The sequence below is a fragment of the Pelobates fuscus genome, chromosome 2 (assembly GCF_036172605.1).
Source record: "Pelobates fuscus isolate aPelFus1 chromosome 2, aPelFus1.pri, whole genome shotgun sequence".
In the NCBI taxonomy this organism is placed as follows: Eukaryota; Metazoa; Chordata; class Amphibia; order Anura; family Pelobatidae; genus Pelobates; species Pelobates fuscus.
In genome coordinates this window covers 244,897,366-244,920,290 of record NC_086318.1, presented here as the reverse complement: position 1 = coordinate 244,920,290, position 22,925 = coordinate 244,897,366, and the positions used below count along the sequence as shown (strand labels likewise).

The 22,925-nt window shown below is 41.5% G+C and overlaps 1 protein-coding gene across 1 annotated transcript; it reads left to right on the top strand.

The window, feature by feature from the left end:
- Positions 1-494: 494 nt before the first annotated feature.
- LTV1 (LTV1 ribosome biogenesis factor) lies at positions 495-21,218 on the top strand. Its single transcript, XM_063441213.1, has 11 exons — positions 495-832; positions 8,119-8,250; positions 12,177-12,365; positions 14,494-14,581; positions 15,657-15,789; positions 16,729-16,969; positions 17,880-18,007; positions 18,466-18,602; positions 20,018-20,070; positions 20,276-20,476; positions 20,898-21,218. Exons 1-11 carry the CDS (start codon positions 830-832, stop codon positions 21,009-21,011), a joined length of 1,419 nt encoding a protein of 472 aa, XP_063297283.1. The 5' UTR covers positions 495-829; the 3' UTR covers positions 21,012-21,218.
- Positions 21,219-22,925: the final 1,707 nt, after the last annotated feature.

The window sequence follows — 22,925 nt, the reverse complement described above, 5'->3', positions numbered from 1 at the left end:
AAAGCCTGCTAGGTACTAAGTACCATCTATATAGCTATATAGCTTGGTTGCTTCATCTAAGTGTTGCTTCTAAGTGTGTGGTTGGAGATATTACAATGTCTTATCACTTGCAGTAACGTTTCTTCGTGTAATAAGGTTTTCTTTTTCTATGTCACATGTCAATGTATTCAAAATAAACGGAATGGCTGGATATCCTGAGCACTCTCCCTCGGCTCGCTCTGGCTCTATCCAGGACCACACGTAATACCCGGAGCATCGATAACGTGTGCTTTGACGTCACCACGCAGGCGTAAATCGTCAAGCTATCTAGTGTTCAAAACAAAAGAGTTCGACATCAGCTGGAATGTTGCGCTCTGAGTAGCGGAGACATATTGGTGGAGACGTCAAAGGATACGCTCTACCCAAACATGGCGATCTCCATTTTACTTGACACTCAGCCGCTGGAGACACTCTATTTGAGATAGCATTTGTCTCTTGCGTTTACTGCTTCTCTCTTCCATCATTTGGAGTCAACCATAACTTTCACTGAGGGGAGTGATACATTTATTATTATTATGTATTTTTTGTAATATCGCCGGTTGAGTTAGAGTTACTGTTAACATCAATCTATTTATAATAACTGGCCACTTTTTTTTTATTACGAAGTGTGTAATACGTGTCCCTAACAGATGGTGATAGATCACCCCCGGTGTTAGTGGTTTGATCCAGCATGGCTGCAGCACACAGCGTGGAGTAAAGTATGCATGAGGTTCTGTTTACAGACATTCCAGAATTTTAGGTTGTGATCTGACTGTCATCTCTTCTCTGATTTGTCCATTCCCAGAGCACCATGGTAAGATTAACCACATTATGGGTATTATTTGTAAAATGACCAACTCTCCGCTTCACGAATTTAAAGTATAAATGTCACGTTTAAAAAAAAAAAAAAAAAAAATACAATGTACTTTGTTTTATCTCAATCATGATTTTTTAAAATTTCTATTCTTATCATCCTAGAGTAGTGTGGGCACAACCAGGGCCTTACAGGCAAATTTATGGAAAACTGGTATCTTTATTGTAAAGCGCTGCGGAATAAGCTGGCGATATATAAATACCAATACCAATAATAATAATCTTCTGCAACATTCACTCCATGCACTGCCATTTAAGTGATCCATACTTGAGCAGCACTCATCAGGCCAGAAATCACTTTGATTTTGCCCCTGCAGCACTTTCACATTCTGTTACGACACTGATAGTCCTCTCCAGGGTACAGGGAGGTGCTTGACTGGTAACACTCAGCTGACTCTCTCAGTTCAGTGAAGTTTTTTTTTTTTTTTTTTTTTTTTTTATAAATCTGTTTTATTAGTATGATACGAGGTCAGAGGTTCAAGTGTACAGACATATTCGTAAGTGAGGACTCGCAGGTCCTAATTGCTCGAAACCTGAAAAAGTATTATACAAAATAAGTGAACTGTTAACATACAGAATTATACATGACATATACATATTCGGCAAGGAAGACATAGTGTTATAAACAGCGTTCAACATATAATGACACCATCCTAATGCGCCGCATAACAGAGCGGACAGCTAGAAGTCACCTTTGTGTAGTGCGCTACGTGTCTGAAGTGTACCCTACTAGTTGTGGTGGGGTACGTGAGGCATTGTGATTAGCGTCGCTATAGCGAGGTGCAGTCCAGGTCGGGTATAGCTAGATATCATGGGTCTTCGTGTGGCTATGATTCAATACTGTGACATAATACCGTGAGCATTACTGGAGCCCCATTACTATGAGTGTTACTGAAGATACTATACCGTGAGTGTGACTAGAGACACAGTACTGTGAACTTTACTGGAGACACAATGCTGGGATTAGTACTGTAGACACATTACTGTGTGCATTACTGGAGGCACAATACTGTGTGCATTACTGGAGACACATTACTGTGAACATCACTGGAGACACAATACTGTGAGTGTTACAGAAGGCACAATACTATGAGCATTGCTGGAGACACATTACTGTGAGCATTACTGGAGACACAATACTGTGAGCATTACTGGAGACATAATACTGTGAGCATTACAGGAGACACAATACTGTGAGTATTACTGGAGACACATTACTGTAAGCATTACTAGAGACACAATACTGTGAGTGCTACAGACAATACAGTGACACAGTACCGTGTGCATTACTGGCTATACGCTGCTGTGTTACTGAAGATACATTACCGTGAGTGTTACTTGAGACATAGTACTGTGAGCATTACTGGAGACACAATACTGTGAGTATTACTGGAGACACATTACTGTGAACATTACTGGAGACACAATACTGTGAGTGTTACATAAGGTACAATGCTTTGAGCAATATTGGAGACACATTACTATGAGCATTATTGGAGATACAATCCTGTGAGCATTACTGGAGACTCAATACTGTGAGTATTAGTGAAGATACATTACTGTGAGCATTACTGGAGACACAATACTGTGAACGTTACAGAGAATACAGTGACACATTACCGTGAGCATTACTGGCTATACACTGCTGTATTACTGAAGGCACATTACCGTGAGTATTACTGGAGACACAGTACTGTGGGCATTACTGGAGACATATTACTGTGAGCATTGCTGGAGATACAGTACTGCGAGTATTACTGGAGACACGGTACTGAGTATGCTACTGGAGACTCAACATTGTGAACACTACTGGAGACAGAGCACTGTGAGTGTCATTGGAGATACAATACCGTGAGTACCATTGGAGACAGTATTCAGAGTGTCGCTGGATATACAACACTGTGAGTACCGCTAGAGACATGGTACTGTGAGCATAATAAGAAACAATAACGATATAAAAGGGTGGGTGGAAAGTAGTGAGACCCACGTGCAAGCAAGCCCGTGTAAGGGGCACTCCAGCCCTAGTTACAAAATGTAAAAATAGAAAGTACAGTGCGCAATAGACAGTAAGCTGATAATGCGGTAGCTGGGGGGGATATACAGGGAATATACTTTTTTTTTTTTTGCATATTATTTTTTTATTTTTTTTTTTGCTTTTTTTTTTTTTTTTTTGTTTTGTTTTTTTGTTTGCTTTATTTATTTATGGGGGGGGGGGGAGTCATGCATATTCTGGCGTATCCTTTATTGCTCTGACTAATATATCCTAAGTCTTGCTTACAGTGTGAATTTTTATAGAGGAGTCGTTTATTTATTATTATTTTTCTTCCCTTTCTCTTTCTTTTCTCTTTATTCCTCTTTTTATTTATTTATTTTTATACATATTGTATGTGGCTTGTATGTTTTATTCCTGACTTTTGATACCTTTGTCTAGTCGGGGGAAAGGAAAAAGGGGGGGGACGGGGACGGGGCAAACAAGAGCATATGGGGAGTGGTGAGACCCAATCACAGAGTAAAGCACATCGTAGGCATAAGTCCCCACACCATCCATGCCTGCAATTATAGTCCAATGCATGCCACCCCATGACCCCCTCCCAAAACCCCCAGCGTCCAGAAGTGCAGTCCTGCGATTCCAGGATCCAATTGCCCCCACGTTGACACTGTCCTGGCAAGGGGCAAGGGGTACAATACAGGCATAAAGATTACTGCATAGGGACGGTGCCCCGGAACCCCCAGTACCCACACCCCCCCAAACAAATAGAGTGTAACCACATCAGCCCTGTGATGATGCCTTTGGCCCAGGAGGCTCCAATGTCACACGGGGGGGGGGTGCGGACCCAGCTCGGTGGGCGCAAGGGGTGACCCAGGTAGGGGAGGACAGTACTTACTCAGCTTGGTCCCCGGAACCCTGTCGACGACGCTGGTATGGTCGACCCATTGGAGATCCACCTCCGCGTCTGCGGGGAGCACCCCTCTGCCTAGGTTCCTGCCCTTGAGGGCCTAGGATCCAATTCATGACCGGAGTAGGTGGTAGATTAAGCTCTTGTAGGAACCGTGGAACGTCTTCAGGCCATCTAGCCGATATCCAGGTATTGTGGTGGCGTGCCATCAATGCAAAAGGAAATCCCCACTTGTAGGTGATGTTGTTTTCACGGAGCATTGTTGTCACCGGCCGGAGCGCCCTCCTTGCTTCCAGAGTGAGTGGAGAAAGATCATTATATAGGGATATGGGAGTACCGTGGAAGAGCCATGTGGGCTGTGTCCTGGCCTTTTTCATGATCATGTCCTTAACAGGGAAGGATTGGAGGCAACAGATCATATCTCTTGGGCCATCATCCGCCGCCCGTGGTCGTAGTGCTCTATGTGCACGTTCAAAAGCAAATGTTTGAGGAGCTTCGGCGCCCAGTATGCTCGTGAAGAGCTCCGTGAGTAGGTCTTGGGGATTCTCCCTCCCTTCAGTCTCCGGGATCCCCCGGATCCTGACATTGTGCCTCCGGCCCCTATTATCCAGATCCTCCAAGTGCCGTCGCATGTGGAGGATTAAGTCTCCCTGTCTGGAGACAGCAAGGTCGGTAGCCGCGTGCTGTGCAGCCTGTGAGGCAGTAGAGTGTTCCAAGGCCTGTATACGGCCTGCCTGCTCTCCCACTTCCGACCGCAGCCCAGCCATCTCAGCTCTCATGGCGTCTTGGATCGTGGTGGTGAGGGTGAGGAGATCAGCCTTAGTAGCCATGGCAGCCATGGCAGCTGCCATGGTCCTCAGTTCGGTGCTGATCCGGTCCAAGGCTGGGGAGTCGCCACTTGCCATCGAGGTAGGTAACCGCGTGGTCGGGCTTGGGCCCGGGTTCTCAGTCTCACCGGGTGTTTCACGAGGCGGCTGCAGAAAACCATCCATCGGCCCCTGCTGTGGGTTTGAGTGCGGGTTCTTAGGGGTCTGTGGGTTATCTGTGCGGCGGCTACGGCCCATTTGTGTTCTATTGCGTATGGGAGATCGCTTCATAGGGGTGAGGTGTAGCGGAGCTCAGACTCTAAGCAGCCATCTTAGTCGGTGTCGAAGCCACGCCCCCCCCAGTTCAGTGAAGTTAACAAAAGCTTTGGTCATGATCGTTTGGTTTCAGAAGAGGCTGACACTATTTAAGGGGTTCTTCCAATCCTCATGACAACTTCTGCTTTTAGTTGTGACCATAGAACAAGCAATCTGTTTGTTTAGTGTTTCAGCTTGAAACACTGCCTATGCAGATAAATCTGCACTTTTGTGCTGGGGACTAGTTGAAACCTTGGCACACATGACATAGACAGCCCAGATCACTCTATCGGACTGCCTAATGTTAAATGTTAAGGTAGGGTGGGGTGGGGTGGGGCAGGTAAAGGTGAGTTTATTATTATTATTGCCATTTACATAGTGCCAACAGATTCCGTAGCGCTTTACAATATTATGAGAGGGGGGATTTAACTATTAATAGGACAAGTACAAGAAAACTTACAGAAACAATAGGTTGAAGAGGACCCTGCTCAAACGAGTTTACTTACTGGAACCTGTCCCTTGTCTTGATCTGGCTGAGTCCTCTTTGGTGCCGACGTCTCTGTTGTACTCATACAGCATAGAGGAGTATGGGTGATCACACATAGACAGCCAATTCCCTGCAGCTGTCACTGATCATCTGACCTCGAGTCAAAGATAATCAGGTGGAGGAGAAATACAGAGACAAAGTAGTCATTACTTTGTCTCTGTATATTTCTTGACTAGGTCAGAATTTCAGTTAAATTGCAACATAGTGTTAATAAGTGTGACGGACCGCCTGGCATCCCGACCGGATGCCTCCACCAATCGATGCTCCTAGTGCTCGCTGAGGACCCAAGCACTCTGCCAGACACCATCAGCACTGTAGTTCCTGCTTCCAGCGTTACAACCTCTCCTACCCCAGAGAGTATAGCAGGAACAGCTCTTATAAGAGCTAGTGATTATAACCTAGGGGAGTATTGTGATATAGCAATCCCCAGAGTAGATACAGCCGTTTCCCCCACACGAGTCAAGGCTCTATGTTGAGGGTAAGCCGGAACTTGTTTAATGGGAGCCACAACTGTCCTTATGTGCATGTCACACTCCCATACATAATAGATTAATCCCTCCTCTGTACCTGGGAGATAATTGGATCAAGCACTATACTAAACTCCATTATCTCCAAACACAAAACACACATTTTTTATAAAACCCCCAAAATACCTTTAAAACATACAAAACGCCTACAAATGTCACATCCCCTGATAGCCCTGATCTGGGTGACCAACATATACAAGAATCACCCAGATCAGTTCAGGAGTACAGGAATTTCCTGTAAGTCATTTATTTTACCGACCGCACGCATGGTCCCATGCCCAAAATAGTTCCAGAGAATCAGGGCTTGTGGTCTGTCTAATTTGGTAGATTAAAAACGAATAAACTACTGAACATAGGTAGTGTTCTTACCCTGGAGCTTGTTCCCCTAATCCAGACGAACGATTCCACCGAACAGTGCCCTTTAACTTGTATAGAACCGAACGCAGGTGATGATGGAAGTCCATCAGTTTCTGTGTCGGATAGTTAGTTCCATGAGATTCATGCCCAAACACCGCTGCCTGAGTTCATGCGAACAAGATGGCCGCCACCTCGCAGTTGTCCATAGGAATTGCTGCCACCCAGACAAACTAGTAGAACACTGCGGTGAGAACCGTTTCAAAGTGTTAATACGTGTTAACAAGCTCCCGGGTGGTCCCTGGTTCGTGCAGTTGTTCGGTAGTCGAACGGGACAATGTTAAAATAGAAGGGAAATGCAATCTTCCGAACAGAATAGCAAAAAGGCATGACCAAGGTCTTTTATGAGCCTTTTTGCATGGCCCATAGTCCTGAGGCAGGAGGCTGGCAAACAGGCCCCTCCAAGAACCAGTGGCGAGGTTACTTTCGCCACAATGAGTATTTCACAAAAATTTGATCTTTATGAAATACTCATTTTTAAGGAGGAGGGGAGGGAGGTGATAGTGCCGCTATAATCCTGTGCAATAAGTTCTCTCTGTTGTCAGCACACACTGCAGGCTGACTAGGGATGTAATGAGCTTTTTCACTTGCAGGCAGTGCTGTCAGTACACCTTCAAGTAGAAGCTTATAGGGATGTATACGTACGGTTGTGAGTTCTCCAACTACTTCCATGAGGCTATAACTATTTTTTATTTATTTTTTATGGTATTTAAGAAATATTTGGGACAAAAAATATGCATGGAGGAGGCACCTTGATAAGCTCAATATGAGTTATAAAGTATGCTAAGAGAAAGTAAATTTTCTCGCTAGAGTAACCCTTTAAATTATTAGTTGGTTGAGTTTTCTGTAGATGCATTAGGCACATGTGCTTGTACCATAGTTCTCGCAGATGCATGAGCACTCATCAGTTCATTGTTAAAATAAAAGTTAGTAGTAGCAGCTAATATTTTGATGACTGATCAGTCTTTAATTTAATAGTGAGCAGCTGAAATATGAAAAGTTACCAGTCACTCAAATTTATGCTTTTTAGCAAAAGGTCACATGTGTGATTACGAAACCTTATAGAGTTTGAAATAACTTCAACCACCATTTTAATTAATCGTTTTAAATTAATTTCACACCGGTAGCATATGAATTCCACATTCTGCCAGACAATACATTCAAATCTTTCTGTGTGAAGACCTTGAATGTCTTGAATAAATCTCCCTGCTTTTGAATAACGTACACATCCTCTGCTGCTTCCCCTTGTCCCCACCACCACCACCATGCATCACAAAACACCATTTTAACGCACGTGATGTTCAATGTGAACTGCAGTCAAAGCTCTGGGAGTAAAAAAAAATGTACTTTTGTCTGCTTGTCTATTGCATTGTCATCCAAATATCTACTGCATTGTTCCTTCTCTATGCTAGTGTCAATGTTTCTCATCTCAATATTATGTCACTTCCTTACCATTCCAGTGTATTTACTGTTTGCACTAATTATAGTTCCATCTCATCTCTGTTCACATACTTAGAATTTTAAATAAAACAGGATTTATAAAGTGTTTCCACAGTCATGTGTATTAGTAGAGGAAATAATTGCCAAGTTACAAATTGCTATATGTATGGTTGCACTCAAAGTGATTGTGTTAAAAATACATGCATTTTTTTTTTTTTTAAATTATAAACTATTCTGTGCAAAGCATTTCATAACGTTTTAATGTCCAATTTTTGTTACAGCCTCATAGAAAGAAGAAGCCCTTCATAGAAAAGAAGAAAGCAGTTACTTTTCATCTAGTACACAGAAGTCAGCGGGATCCATTAGCCGCTGATGAAACTGCTCCTCAGAGAGTCCTACTGCCTGCTGACAAGGTTCCTTTATAGCTTTATTAATGCATTGATTGCTATGATGTTATATACTACTCTGTAAGCCTTATATTTTTTTAAAGAAACACTCAAAGCACTATAGCCACTACAGTGCTCATTGTAAGTAGTTAAACTTGTTTAGGTTTTGGAATGATATGAACTCTTGCTTTTGGGATTCCACACCTCTATTACTTCCAACAGAGAGCCAGAAGCTTCTAAACAAGAGCTTCAGGCTACACTTTAGCACCTTAAAGCACTTCAGCTTGCTGTTGAAGTGCTTTATGTGTGAAAAGTGTGTCCTCTTTTCTTTTCATCCTACAAAAAGTGCAGATTTCAATAGAATTGGCTGGGCACATTATTAATAAACCTTGTAACACCCCCTGGCTGTCAATCAGACGACGGGTAATGTTACTTCCTTTTTTTTTGTTTTATAGCTCAGTGGAACTAAACTCAAGAGGCAGCAGTTGCTCAGAGCACCTGTACTACAAAGACTTCTCATTGAACTGTATTGGGAAGTCTGTAATTAGACAGCCACTGAAAAGCAAGACTGGGTTAGAAGATGACAAGAATTTTAAATATTTTCTGACCTGTTTTTAGATATACACCCCATTGGAAAAAATGCACAACTAAATGCATGCATGTTTTCACGGTGGTATATCAACTGACCAGTGATTTAAAGAAAAAAAATATATAATATATATTTATATTTTGTCTTTAAAATCATTTAAAATAACTTTTTGATTGATATACCTATAAAAAACAGTAGGCATTTTTATATATATATACCGTATTTATCGGCGTATAACACGCACCGGCGTATAACACGCACCTCATTTTTAGAAAGAAATTCCAGGAAATTTCCCCCCTCATCCCATTGTATTCCCCCCTCATCCCATAGTGTTCCCCCTCATCCCATAGTGTTCCCCCTCATCCCATAGTGTTCCCCCCTTTCCATAGTATTTCTCCCCCTCCCATAGTATTCTCCCCCCCTCCTCTCCCATAGTATTCTCCCCCCCTCCTCTCCCATAGTATTCTCCCCCCCTCCTCTCCCATAGTATTCTCCCCCTCCCCTCCCATAGTATTCTCCTTCCCTCCCCTCCCATCCCATAGTATTCTCCCCCCCTCCCCTCCCATAGTATTCTCCCCCCTCCCCTCCCATAGTATTCTCCCCCCTCCCCTCCCATAGTATTCTCCCCCTCCCCTCCCCTCCCATAGTATTCTCCCCCTCCCCTCCCCTCCCATAGTATTCTCCCCCTCCCCTCCCCTCCCATAGTATTCTCCCCCTCCCCTCCCCTCCCATAGTATTCTCCCCCTCCCCTCCCATAGTATTCTCCCCCTCCCCTCCCATAGTATTCTCCCCCCTCCCCTCCCATAGTGTTCTCCCCCCCTCCCCTCCCATAGTGTTCTCCCCCCCTCCCCTCCCATAGTGTTCTCCCCCCCTCCCCTCCCATAGTGTTCTCCCCCCCTCCCCTCCCATAGTGTTCTCCCCCCCTCCCCTCCCATAGTGTACTCCCCCCCCCTCCCCTCCCATAGTGTACTCCCCCCCCCTCCCCTCCCATAGTGTACTCCCCCCCCTCCCCTTCCCTCCCCCCCCTCCCCTCCCATAATTACTTACCTGTCCTGAAGCGTGGGCCGGCTTCACAGCTTGCACCGCGGTACAGGAACTTTAATTTCATGTTCCGGTTTCCGGCGGGACTGAAAGGAAGTGTGCACACTATTGTGCACACTTCCTTTCAGTCCCGCCGGAAACCGGAACATGAAATGAAAGTTCCTGTACCACGGTGCAAGCTGTGAAGCCGGCCCACGCTTCAGGACAGGTAAGTAATTATGGGATATCGGCGTATAACACGCACCCACGATTTTTCCCCTATTTTCAGGGGAAAAAAGTGCGTGTTATACGCCGATAAATACGGTATATATCTCATTTTGTATTTGGGCAGTGGAGTGTCCCTTTAACTCAGAGTAAGAGCTTTCGACTCTCTCTTTTAGAAGTAGTGGAGGACAGGAGTGGCGCCTGGCAGACCGCTGGTTAGAAGGCACACCATTGAAAAACTATTTTCTTACTTACAAAGGGGGGCCCGCAGGTGTCTACTGGCACCTCAACAACTACAGCACATTTTGGTGCTCAGAGTGTGTATTATTTTTTCATTTTTATTTTCAATCCTTCCAACCTCATCTTCAACACACAGCTTACAGTTGTTACAGTGCAAGAGCTGGGGATCTGTAGAATGCCTACCTTTTACAATTAAACACTTTCTAATGTTCACCAGTTATACAAATTAGAATAAATGGGTGCAATCATATAAGGGGACACATGAGGAAAATGTCAGTATGGAAAAGTAATAGTTACAATGATATTTACTATATAATACTACTCTTATAACTATTCTATTATAGCATCATATGCTTGTACATCGTGATTAGAAATAATGTTATTAGTAATAGTTGTGTTGACGTGAAAAATCTTGTTATGCTCCATACATCAAGCATGTCAAACTTGCAGCCCACCTGCCCTGGCACCACTTTGTGCTATGCCCTGCCATGGGTGATTGCGTGCTCCAGTGGCCGCAAGAATCTGTGCAGAGTGCCTGGCTCTCTGCAGAGCCAGAGGAGCATCTGACCTGCTTGAGAAGAGCAGAGCTGGAACTGGACAGGCGGCTCATCTTAAGGTTGGAGAAGAGGGGTGTACCTTCCTGTGTAATGTGTTAAATTGGGGTGAAGGCAGTGTATTAAATCCAGAGAGGGGGGCAATGTATTAAATTAGAGTGGAGGGAGGGGGGGCAGTGCATTAGAGTGGAGAGAAGGGCGGCTGCAGAAGGCTATGTATTAGATATTTGGGGGCAGTGTATTAGATGAGAGACAGTGTATTAGAATGGGGGGAAAGGAGCAGTGTATTAGATTGGATCTGCATGGAGGTGCTGATTGGCCACGCATGCACATTTAGGAAAGCTTTGGATTGGCTGAGATCAAGTTTGATGATCTCAGCCAAAGTGCAGAACACCCTCATAGAATTTAAAAAACAACAAGATAACATAATTTGTTTTTTACAGCTGTGCAAGAGCATACATTCACCTTTTCAGTCCCATTACCAAACTTTTCTTAATATATCAAGGTAGTTGGACTGAAACATTGGTTATATGCAAATGCACGTCTCCTTAAAGTAAATTTGCTCTTTTGTTTACATAATGAACTGGATATAATGTAGGCGGTATGCATGGCTGGAGTAATACACTCTAAATAAATTGTTTTCTTTACAGAGCTTTCTTTAGAGCCATGTGCCTTGTTAGTGCAATACACTGCAGGCTTGTTACCAAATCCCCAAATATTTGGGGTGATCATAAGCGACCATATTTCCAGACCACAAGAGCATTGCAAAAGTAAATTCCACAAATCGACAGCTCTGCACTGTCAATGAAGTACTCTGGGTGCCAGGTCCCCCAGGTTTTAACCCTGCAGCTGTAAACATGGCAGTTTCAGAGACGCTTCCACGACGCTCAATGCTAAAATTGCATTGAGCATGCAGAACGTCTATAGGAAAGCATTGAGTAATGCTTTCCTATGGGCGGTATGAATGCGCACGCGACTCTGGCCGCGCATGGGCATTTGGCTCCAGTTGGAAGCTGATGTCGGAGGGGTGGGAGCCTGGCGCTGGATTAAGGTTAAGAGGCTTAAGGGGTTTTAACCCCTTCAGCCCAGCAGGAGGGGGGCCCTGAGGGTGTGGGGGACCTAAGGACTATATAGTGCCAGGAAAACTAGTTTGTTTTCCTGGCACTATAGTGGTCCTTTAATAAATATAAACCCATCAAATGGTTTGTTAGCATTTTTTTTTTATATAGATTGTTTAAGAAATACATAATTATTTATTACACCTTTTATCAGATTTGACATTAAAACACCAATCCAAAATCTCTCTCTCTCTCTCTCTCCCCCAGGCGGAATTGGATAAGCGGAAAGAGGAACAGCGAAACTTTGGTGTTTTCTTTGATGATGACTACAATTACTTGCAACACTTGAAAGAGGTTGGTCCAGGAGAGCTGGTGCCCTCTGATGTGGGACAGTCACAGAGGCAAATCATTGTGACCGAAGATGGAGAAGAAGAAGCTGAAGTAGAACATATTCCAGTAAGATCAATTTGTTTTATTTCTGTTTAAAGGAAAACTTTATGCATCTGAGACGCATCTAACCTAAAGGATACTAAATGCATGGTTTTGCTAAATGTAATAGTATAAGTAAGTAAAAAATATATGTAAAATTGCTGCATTTCCCCCATAAAGTCTTGTTGTGTTGGAGTGACAGGCCTCTCTCCCAAATGTTTTTATTTGTGGAGGAAACAAAGATGAGAAGGACTATGTGAGTCAACTAATTCCATTCTATTGGAATTAGTTCCATCTTTGAATGGCATTCATTTGCTGCCAGTCACCATAATAGAGTAAAAAAGTTTGTGTTCCACCTAGAGTGTCCTTTTATAGGTATTTTACAATCAGTTACCAATCCAAGTACACATTGTGTTCAGCAGCTCCTTACAGAAAGATATTATGTCCATATCAAATTATGGTTTATTTTACAACAGGATTTTCAGGCTCATCTATTTAATTACTTGTACATGATATGTGTGGTTTATTATTGTCAAGTTGTGGGTATTTTATTTAAAGTGTGCGTAAATAATAGAGGGAGATGAATGTACACTATATGGCCTAAGGTGTGTGGATATACCTCATATTTATTGAGTTCAGGTGTTTTAATCCCAGCCATTGCCAACAGAAGCACCTAACCACACGATCTCCTTGAATAAATATTGAAAGATATGACTTTAAACATTGCACTCTGAAAGAATATACCACCTTTGCCATTTGTCAGTTTGAGTAATTTCTGCCTTACTAGACCTGCCCCAGTCAGCTGGTTATTGTGAAGTTAAAATGTCTAGGAGTTTGGGGGTGTTATCTGGAGAATTGAATTCCCCACCAGTGCATAAGCCTTGGGGCCTGTGCATAACATGGCGGCTGTTCCATAATTGCAGCGACCACCTTAACCGCCAGCCACCGTTCTGAAGTCCTTAGACCAACTATGTGCAGATTATGGGCGAGCCTGGAACAGCGCAATTGGTTGCTCTCACAAGACCACATGGGCACCCAACCAGCTAACTACTCTTCAACCGGCATGTGCACCTGGCCAGCTAATCCCACATCAGCCTCCCAGCAGCCTTCTACCTGCTACCATTCACCTAAGCCACAGGCCTTTAAGGGAAAACCACTTCCACACCCACACAGTCTAGGAAAGTGTTTTTAAGTGTTTGAGGAATCATCCCTGACCATCATTTTTCAGCGTTTGGGCGGTCCCCTTAGTCCCAGTTAAGATTCATCATAATTCTACAAGTAACAAAGAATCTGGTCTGGACTCCAAACATGCATTGTAAAGACAAAAGGGGAATTGGCGACCTTCCCTTTTTATCTTTACTCTACTCTATAGGTTTGGAATCCAGACAAGATTCCTTTTGGGTTGAGCACCTCAGAGGCCCATTTGGAGGTGTCCACTTGTATGTTTGAGGAGGTTTGGGATAGTTATGAAACTGATTATACATTTGAGCAGATATATGATATGCATTGTGAGTATATACCTTAAATCACTATTACTTTAATTGTTTAGTTTTGAAACTGCATTTTTTTTCAAAATTGTGTTGATCACATTCATTTTGCATTATATATATTTACAGTGCTCTTACAAAAGATTATTAAAATACTCTTTAGCACTAGCTCTATTTAATTTGTCTTTAATTTGTCTAGGACCCACAGATATTGGGGTACTGTGATGTAATGGTGGGCTTAACACAATATGGCCAAATGGTGGAACTGAAACCCCATATTTGTTTGCAGAGATACGTGGTTTTAACCCCTTAAGGACACATGACGTGTGACATGTCATGATTCCCTTTTATTCCAGAAGTTTGGTCCTTAAGGGGTTAAGTAGCCTTATAAAACTGAAAACTGTATTTCTGCACTGTTCCTTAATCTGTATTATGTATAAATGTTGGTCTCTACGGCAGCATTATTGCTTAGGAATGCATCTTTCCGGTGTGCACCCAATTTCTTTTTTGCTTGTATAGGCATGTCTACATACTTTTGGCCACATAAGGTCCAGCTTATTCAATGATGCGTTGCTTCTATAATTAACTTTTGTTGTATTTCTCAGGCTTCCATCTCGAACTGTTCTGGCAAATATTGACCTTTTGGCTTTCCCCCCCCCCTTACTTAGGCTCCATCTATTAATTTGCCTTCCTCCGTTTTTGCATCAGAGTTTGAAGAGGATATTGGGTTATTAAACAAAGCTGCCCCCGTTGGAGGTAATTGTTTTTGTTTTTTTATTGTTGGGTTTTTGTAGGAGTGCAAATTAAGTTAAAACACCATCAAAAATACCATTCATAATATATTTATATTTATGGACCCTCTGCTTTTTTTTAAATTTAAACAATTGATACAATATTAATCTATTATTCCAACACCAGGACACACTGGAGCCCAATCCTTCTCCTGTGAAGTCATTACAACTGATGACTTTTGAGCACTAAGATGATTCTCATTCGCATTGAGGACACTGCTTTGTTCATGGGATAAAAATGCTAATCCCTCTTAACTTGACAAATTGTGGATATGATTAGTTTTGTCATTGATTTAAAGGGAAACTGTTGTGCCAGGAATACAAAGCTGTATTCCTGGCACTACCGATCCCTCTGCCGCCCCCTCGGTAAATAAAGGGCTCCCTCGGCGCTGGGTCGAAGCTCCACCCCCTCCTCCGTCTTGCGACGAGCAGGGTCTAATGTGCATGCGTGTCAAATGCTGCGCGCCTATTAGACCTCCACATAGGAAAGCATTGAATCAATGCTTTCCTATGGGGAAAATCTGACGATGGAGGTCCTCCTGCTGGGCGTGTGGACGTCTAGCGTCAGATAACAGACAAAAAGTCTGTTACGATTCCGGAAGCGCCCCAGTGGCTCTTTGGTAGACAGCCTCTGAGGGCAGACTTAGAGCTGCAATGTAAACATTACAGTTTTCTGGAACTGCAATGTTTATCATTGCAGCACTAGGTGCAAAAGGGAAACATCACCCAGACCACTTCAATGAGCTGAAGTGGTCTGGGTGCCCACATTGTCCCTTTAAGAGGGGACTTGGGTGTTGATATAACCTCCTTACAAAATTGGAGTTTATAATGGATCATGCTGAAATTTGGGTATGGCATCTAAAAAGATTTTAAAAAATGTGGTATATATTTTAATTAACCTCATCGTATAGATTTTAGGCTATTTGAGTGTTAGGAAGGTCTTAATTTTCTCTCCACAGCTTTATTTCTGTTTAGCTGCTAAAACATTATCAATCTGCAAATGCCCTCTTTAACAGCCCACTCAATTTGTTTGCCTGTAGGTCTACGTTTAGACTTGGATCCAGATATTGTGGCAGGTCTGGATGATGACTTTGACTTCGACGATCCTGAAAATCAGCTTGATGATGACTTCATTATTCAGGCCAATGATCCCAGCAGTAATGAAACATGGAGGTACATCCTATCCTGTAGCTGGATTTTATCTTTAAATTTAAGGAAGACCTTACATTTTGATTTCTACTTTACTAGCCAGGCCTTAAGTTACTCACCACTGTAAGCCTGGGTATCCATGGCTGACTAAACAGGGGTGAATTATTTACTGGCTAAATACATAGTACAATATTGTACTGGGTCGCTAGCTGTATCACATAGCAGTAGGTTTTCTTTAAAGGGATTCACACTGTAATCCTGGCATATTAAGGTGAGTAGCTAGTGGTAGTTTTGTGAATTTTAATAGAATGCAATGCATGATTTGTAGTTGTACTTTTCATTTACAAGTTATGAGGAAAATATAAGGGTTAATCCTAGCTGGACCAGGCACCCAGACCACTTCATTAAGCTGAAGTGGTCTGGGTGCCTATAGTGGTCCTTTAATCCCACAGTGCACTTTACTAATTCCACATACACAGTTACATTCAAACTCCCATAGGCACACACAGAATCACACCTGGAAAATACAATCAATGTGGTAGAGCCAATTGGCATCCTAAGCGGGAGAGCTCTTTCGCCTGGCAGGACTCAATCCGGGGATCTTGTGCACAGTGCGTGGAAGGAGAGCTGGAGTATGACTGGCTGTTATGCTCCAGTCCTATTTACATATATTATACATATGTTGTGTGCAGATCCTTGGATAGTCTTATTAGGAATGCCCTACCCCTCAGGATAGTGCTTGGCCATGCTACATTTATTGATACCATCCAATAGTTTGTCACCAGACTGTCCACTATCTGGGTTCCGCCCCTTCCCCAGTAGAACACACAAAGCTAGTTAGGGGACTGTTAATTTGAGACCACCAGTATTAGAATTGTAATTGTTTTTTTTTTTGTTTGTTATTTGCAGTATTCTCACCATTTTATTAAAGCTGTTATTTTCTATTCTATTTTATTTTTTTAGAAAACATGAAGGTGAATGGGAAGATGTTGATAGTGAAGAGGAGGATGATGATAGCCAGGAAGGTGACTTTGACTCAGATGGCCCTGTTTCAGATGAGGAAGGTGGTGGCGAGTCTGGAAACACAAAAGAGTTTTTCTTTATGAATGAAGAAACCAAGAGTCGATTCACAGACTATTCTATTTCATCTTCTGTCATAAAACGAAACGATCAACTCACTCTCCTGGATGAGAGATTTGAAAAAGTGAGTGATTTAGTTACTTTTATTATCATTTAATTGCAACAACAGTTCAGATGTTAAATATTCTTGGTGTTAAAATCCCCCCCTCATTGGCGTTGTGTATGTATATTTGCTCTGTCTTACAAAAATATGCGCAACACGCTAATGGAAATGAAGATATTTTGGATGCTTCTTGAAAGGACACCCTACTGCCAAATACAAAAACCTACTACTACTACTACTACTACTACTGTTTAGTAGATATAATCCGACATTAAAATAATGCAGTTCTTCCAGTGTCTATAGCCTGTCCCTGCAGTCTTTTTTCTTTTTCAGAGAAAAGGAAAAGGCAGTGTTTACATTGCTCCCTGGGGACACGTCCAGTGGCCACTCCTTAGACGGCCACTAGAGCTGCTTCCTTGACTGACATCAGAATTGATGAGCTCAGCCAATCCAATGCTTTCCCATAGGAAAAGCATTGGGTTCGCTGAGTTCATTAAGGGGGCAAATGCCAGTTTGGCCAATCAGCATCTACTCAGAGAGATGTATTGAATCAATGCATCTCTATGGGGAAAGTTCATTGCAAAGCGTGGAGACACTGAACTTTCCCATCGTAGAGATGCATTGATCCAATGCATCTTTATGAGGAGATGCTAATTGGCCAAACTGGTGTGTTGCCCACCCCACCTCCTTGATGATCTCAGGCAATCCAATGCTTTTCATATGTGAAAGCATTGGATTAGCTGAGATCATCAATCCTGTCAGCCAAGGAGGCGGATCGGGCGTGGGGCCAGCGACAGCAGACTGGAAATAAGGTATGTTTTCTTACCTTGTAGGGGGGCATTCCTGGCTGTATAGTGTTCCTAAATAAGTTGGAATAACACTAGAGAGATGAAATACCTATTTTTGAAACTTTTTTTTTTTTTTTTTACAGTTTTATGAACAGTTTGATGATGATGAAATTGGGGCCCTGGATAATGCTGAACTGGAAGGCTTCATTCGCTCAGACAGCAATCGTCTTCAAGACGTTATAGAGGATTACTACAAACAAAAGGCAAAAGAGTACGTACTTATTTCTTCCATTATGTGGCTGCAGGGTTTATATCTTAAAGCTCAGGAACACTTGAGTGGCTGACTTACTGACGTCATATCGTGTATGGGTGTTTTTTTTTTTTTTTTTGGTTTTTTTTTTATAGATCAGCAAATGACCTTTTGGAAAGGGACTTTAACATTTTAAGTAAAACAAAACTCAGACTTAAATAATACGGTCTTCTTCATACTGTGTTCTATAAGTACCCAAAATAATGCAGTCCTACTAAATCTGTTCTTTTACCTTCACCACTCTAGGTTTTGGTTTATTTGCACTCTTCTTTACATGTTTGCTATGTTGTATTTCTGTTTAGCCTTGCACTTTCAAAATGTAACACTGTTCTGTTCAGTGTGCAGTAGTGCCTTTTATATTGTTCTTTAAGTATGGTGCTTGTGCTTACTTTGATAACTGTGGTGTTTTACTATTGCAGGTGTGTAAAACTGGACGACCGGACCCCCAGAGAGGGGATGGATATGATAATTGAGGAGGTTGAAGAGGATAATGAAGAAATGGAGACTGTGGTTGTAGAGGAGCCTGGTGAAAAGTGGGACTGTGAATCTTTCCTGAGTAAGTATGATAGATTTGTAGTATTTTCCATTCTCGTATATTACATTTTTCTACTGGGGCTCATTATTTCTGTGTCTCTAAAGCTTTACATTTAAAGGGTTACTCCAACCCTTATTTGCAGTGTTATTTTTTTGTTTTACGAATAATGCCTTATTTGTTAGGTCCCCACCCCCCAAAAAATGAAAAAAAAAGGTAAAACGTTAAACCTTAAGTCCAGCACCTAGCTTCAGCACGGCTTTCCACTCTGTCTGACATCAGTCTGATCATGGTAGTCGTTGCAGGGTCAAATCGAAGGCTTTTCATAGAGACTGTTAAACCTGCAAAGGGAAGCAAGAGACTGAGGCAGGGAAAATTTTAAAAGGGGGGGAAAAAAAATAACAAGGGTATAGGGAGGGATGAGAGACAAACGCTTCCCAGGAAGAAGCTAATTATGCCTTTTACTAGCATGTAGTACTTGATGATGACTGACATATTTCTTTTTGCACAGAATTGATATTTGGCAATTTTAAAACAGAGTTCCAAGCTGCCAAAGTCACCTGTGCCGGGGGGTGTAACTAGTGCAAATCTCTCTGTATGTGCAGTGTTTAAAGCAGAAACTGCCTTACCTTCTCAGCCAATCAGCCGTGCCGCTGCCCAATGAAGTTATGGTGCCTAAACTGTAACTTTAAGAAACTTTTTAGTAGTTTGCCTTTTTTGTTCCTCATATGGTGTTTGTAAGTCTGTTTAGTGTGTATATATAAACCACTCTCTGAAGAAATTTGTAATCATATTATACAGCTTTGTGTAATAACAGAAATTCCTTTTTTTTATATTGCATATTTAAAGTGAAACTATTGTACCAGAGAAACAAACTTGTTTTCCTGGCACTATAGCTTCCCCCTCTATCAAATCCCCCACATGTGGTGCAGAAGGGGTTAAAACCCCTTCTGTCACTTACCTGGTGTCAGCACCGATGTGCATTATTCAATGCATTCCTATGGAGTTTTGGGTGGTACTGAACATCCCCATGCATAGCGTGAGGATGTCCAGCTTCAGTTGGGCAACCAAAAGTTGCCTAAAAGCCCGGAAGGCCCACTAGAGGTGGAGTTAACCCTAGCAAGTAATTATTGCCATTTTTAAAAAACTGCAATAATTATCTGCTCAGTGTTAAAGGACCTGGCACACTGCACTATAGTGACCCTTTAAGGACCAAATGTCACTTTTTGCAGCCATTCAAGCCTAATCCCTAAAATATTTTATGCAAGTCTGTAGTGTAATAATGAGTTTGGTGTTGCTGGTTACAGCAGAAAGGGTCATACTAACATCTCTATGGCTACAATATTTTTAACGTATGGATATAAGCATGTTAGAAGATCACTATGTGTCAAAATTATCTCTGCCTCAAAACATTTTCTCTTTATTTTTTTTTTCTCCAGGTACATATTCCAATTTATACAATCACCCCCAGATGATTAAGGAACCAACAAAGGTAGTGTAATCATAAATCATACAAAACATAAATAAAAAAAAAAAAAAAAAAAATATATATATATATATATATAACTCCCCCTCCCCAAAAATTTATCAAGAAAACTTAAAAGCAAGATAACATTTTTCTGAGCATGGCTTTTGCATTGATTTATGAAATCTTTAATTTGCAATAAAATATGCTTATTGTCTTTTTTATTTTTCAGTCCAAACCTATAGTGGTATCTTCAAAAACTGGTATGCCATTGGGTGTACTTCCTGCAAGAGGTCTTACTGCAAAACAAGTGGAGCGTATGGAAATGATTAACGGTAGTGACTTGCCAAGAGTGTCCACACAGCAACGTTACAAGACAGAGTCCACAGATGAGCGGAAAGCTAGGAAACAAGCCATAAAGGAAGAACGCAAGGTAACAAACTTCCAAACGATAGGATTTTAAAGATACTACATGATCACGTTTCTGAGGATTGGCTTCATATCTCAGAGACTTAAAGGGAAAATATAGTGCCAGAAAAACAGTTGTTTATGAAGAATGCTTTATAGATTTCAAAATACTTGCAAAAACATAACATACAGGGATATCATTTCTAATTAATGGGGTAATAACTGCTTGATCCAAGGAGACATCTGACTGCCATTTTTGGGGTCAAGCAGGAATTTTTTTCTAGTTTGTTGCAAAATTGGAAGCGCTTCAGACTGGGTTTTTTTGCCTTCTTTTGGATCAACAGCAAAAACATATGTGAGTATTTGATGGACGCAAGACTCTTTTTAGCTATGTAATGAGAATAATATTAATTGCTTGTCTTTTTTTTTTTTTTTTTTCTTGCCAGGAACGTAGAATAGAAAAGAAAGCCAATAAGCAGGCCTTCAAAGTTGAGAAAAGCAGACAGGAAAAGGAGCAGCGGAACCTGCAACAAAACTTAAAGGGCATCAAATTATCATAAACTGTATGGTGATCAAAATGACTTGTACCAACAGCCCAAGCAATAATCCTGTCTGAAACATTATCTACTGAACAATCTTCCGATCACTCGACAGAGGAAAGACATTCACAGAACGGATTGGAAAATAGATGGTTATGCATTTTTACGTGGAGCGGGTTTTAGTTGATTTTGACTGTATAATAACAAATATATTCAAATTGAAGCTTACTGCACTATTTATATCTTTTCAATTTTAGACATTTTTTCACATTAACATAACATAACACAAGCAGAGCAGTTTTTAAAGTTCATATTCTGTTTCTACATATTTTCAGCAGTACTTGAATTTGGGGACATGGAGCTCTAGTAAACACTCTAGGCCAGTGGTTTTCAAACTAATAACTCAATTTGGCTAGAAGTATTCATATGTCTTTAGTAAGGCTTCAAGTTAAAGTGACATTTATCAACTGACAATGGTACACATAAATAATCTACATTCGTGGATTTTAATGAAGTTGCAAAAAAAATTCTCTCACATCTGGGTTAAAGTACCACTTCAGCCCTATTCACAAAAGTGACACTTGGAAGAGAAATCGGCACTATTATAAATTAATTTAAAAACAACATATGGCAGTTCAGGCATTCTAAATCACTGAACAATTGGAAGCTAGAGCTTGCTTAGTCTAATGTTTCACCATGAAAAACATTCTGTTGGGTGATCATTGCATTTGAATGGCATATTCACAGCAGTGGCTGCACATGGATCAATTTCTTTCAAACCTGAGGAGGAGACTGTCGTCACTGACATTCTCACAAGGGCAGGTGAGAAGAGGGGACTTGCTACTGGATAAAATGGCATGTTATTATTTATGCCTATTTTCTTTTTTGTATAGCGGGGTTGCTTGGTATCTATGAACACTCTAAATGATAAAACCAAATGCTGTTAAATTTATTCATTTTTGTGCCCATACCTGGAAGGATTTTCCGATGTCATTACTTCTGTATGGAGTTTGGTATAAGTCATTTGGATAACAGAGCTGGGTAATAGATATGGTTGTGGTGAAAGAAAAATTGTAGTCATCCTAATTTTGTCCACTATGACAGATATATCTATTTGAGTGAATAGATTGACTTTTTCAGCTGAAGATTAAACTGTGCTGCAGGAAGGTAGGAAATAGCCTGTCTCATATAGATAGGACGCAGAAAGGGCTGTACGTGTTGTTGTGGTAGCTGACTGTTAATTAGGCAATCTGCTTCTCTGATTGCATCAACCAGTTTGCTGTCTCTCATGTGCTTTAGTTGAGTTTAAATCTAGAAAATAAAAATTATAGGTCGCGCCAAAAAAACACTGAAAGGATATAATAAAACCAAAAATAGATAACAGGAATGAAATAATGGTGAAAATAACACCACAATGTACTAAAACTAGTAGAGACAAAGTTTGCACTTACTTATATCAATAAAGATAAAATAGAGATAAGTCCTAATAATAAATGAGCAAATAGAGGGCCAGGTCCACTTGTAGGGACTTGAGTGTAGTGGCGATCTATACAAGTAGAGCCGAAGAATGGTCAACTTTCTCTTGTTCCGGATGGAGATATGCAGATAAAAAGGAAAAATTCCAATAGTGCAGACTGCAACTCAAATTTACGTAGAAATAAAAACTTCAAAGCAGGAAGAGAACATTATTGCTACCCCTCTAGCTTTAGAATTAGTGGAATTGCTAAAGTAGCCGTTTGGGAAGCGTCTGTTTCTTAAGGTCGGGGCTGCGTCCTTCTTAAAATGTGTTTCTTGCAAAAAGGCTATGTCTGCCTTAAGAGTGTGTAGTTCATTTAACGCCATGGATCGTTTTTCTGGGGTGTTAAGGCCCCTAGTGTTGAGTGTGACTATTCGAATAGTAGCCATTGGTGGTCATGGCTGCGTGAACAGTCCCTC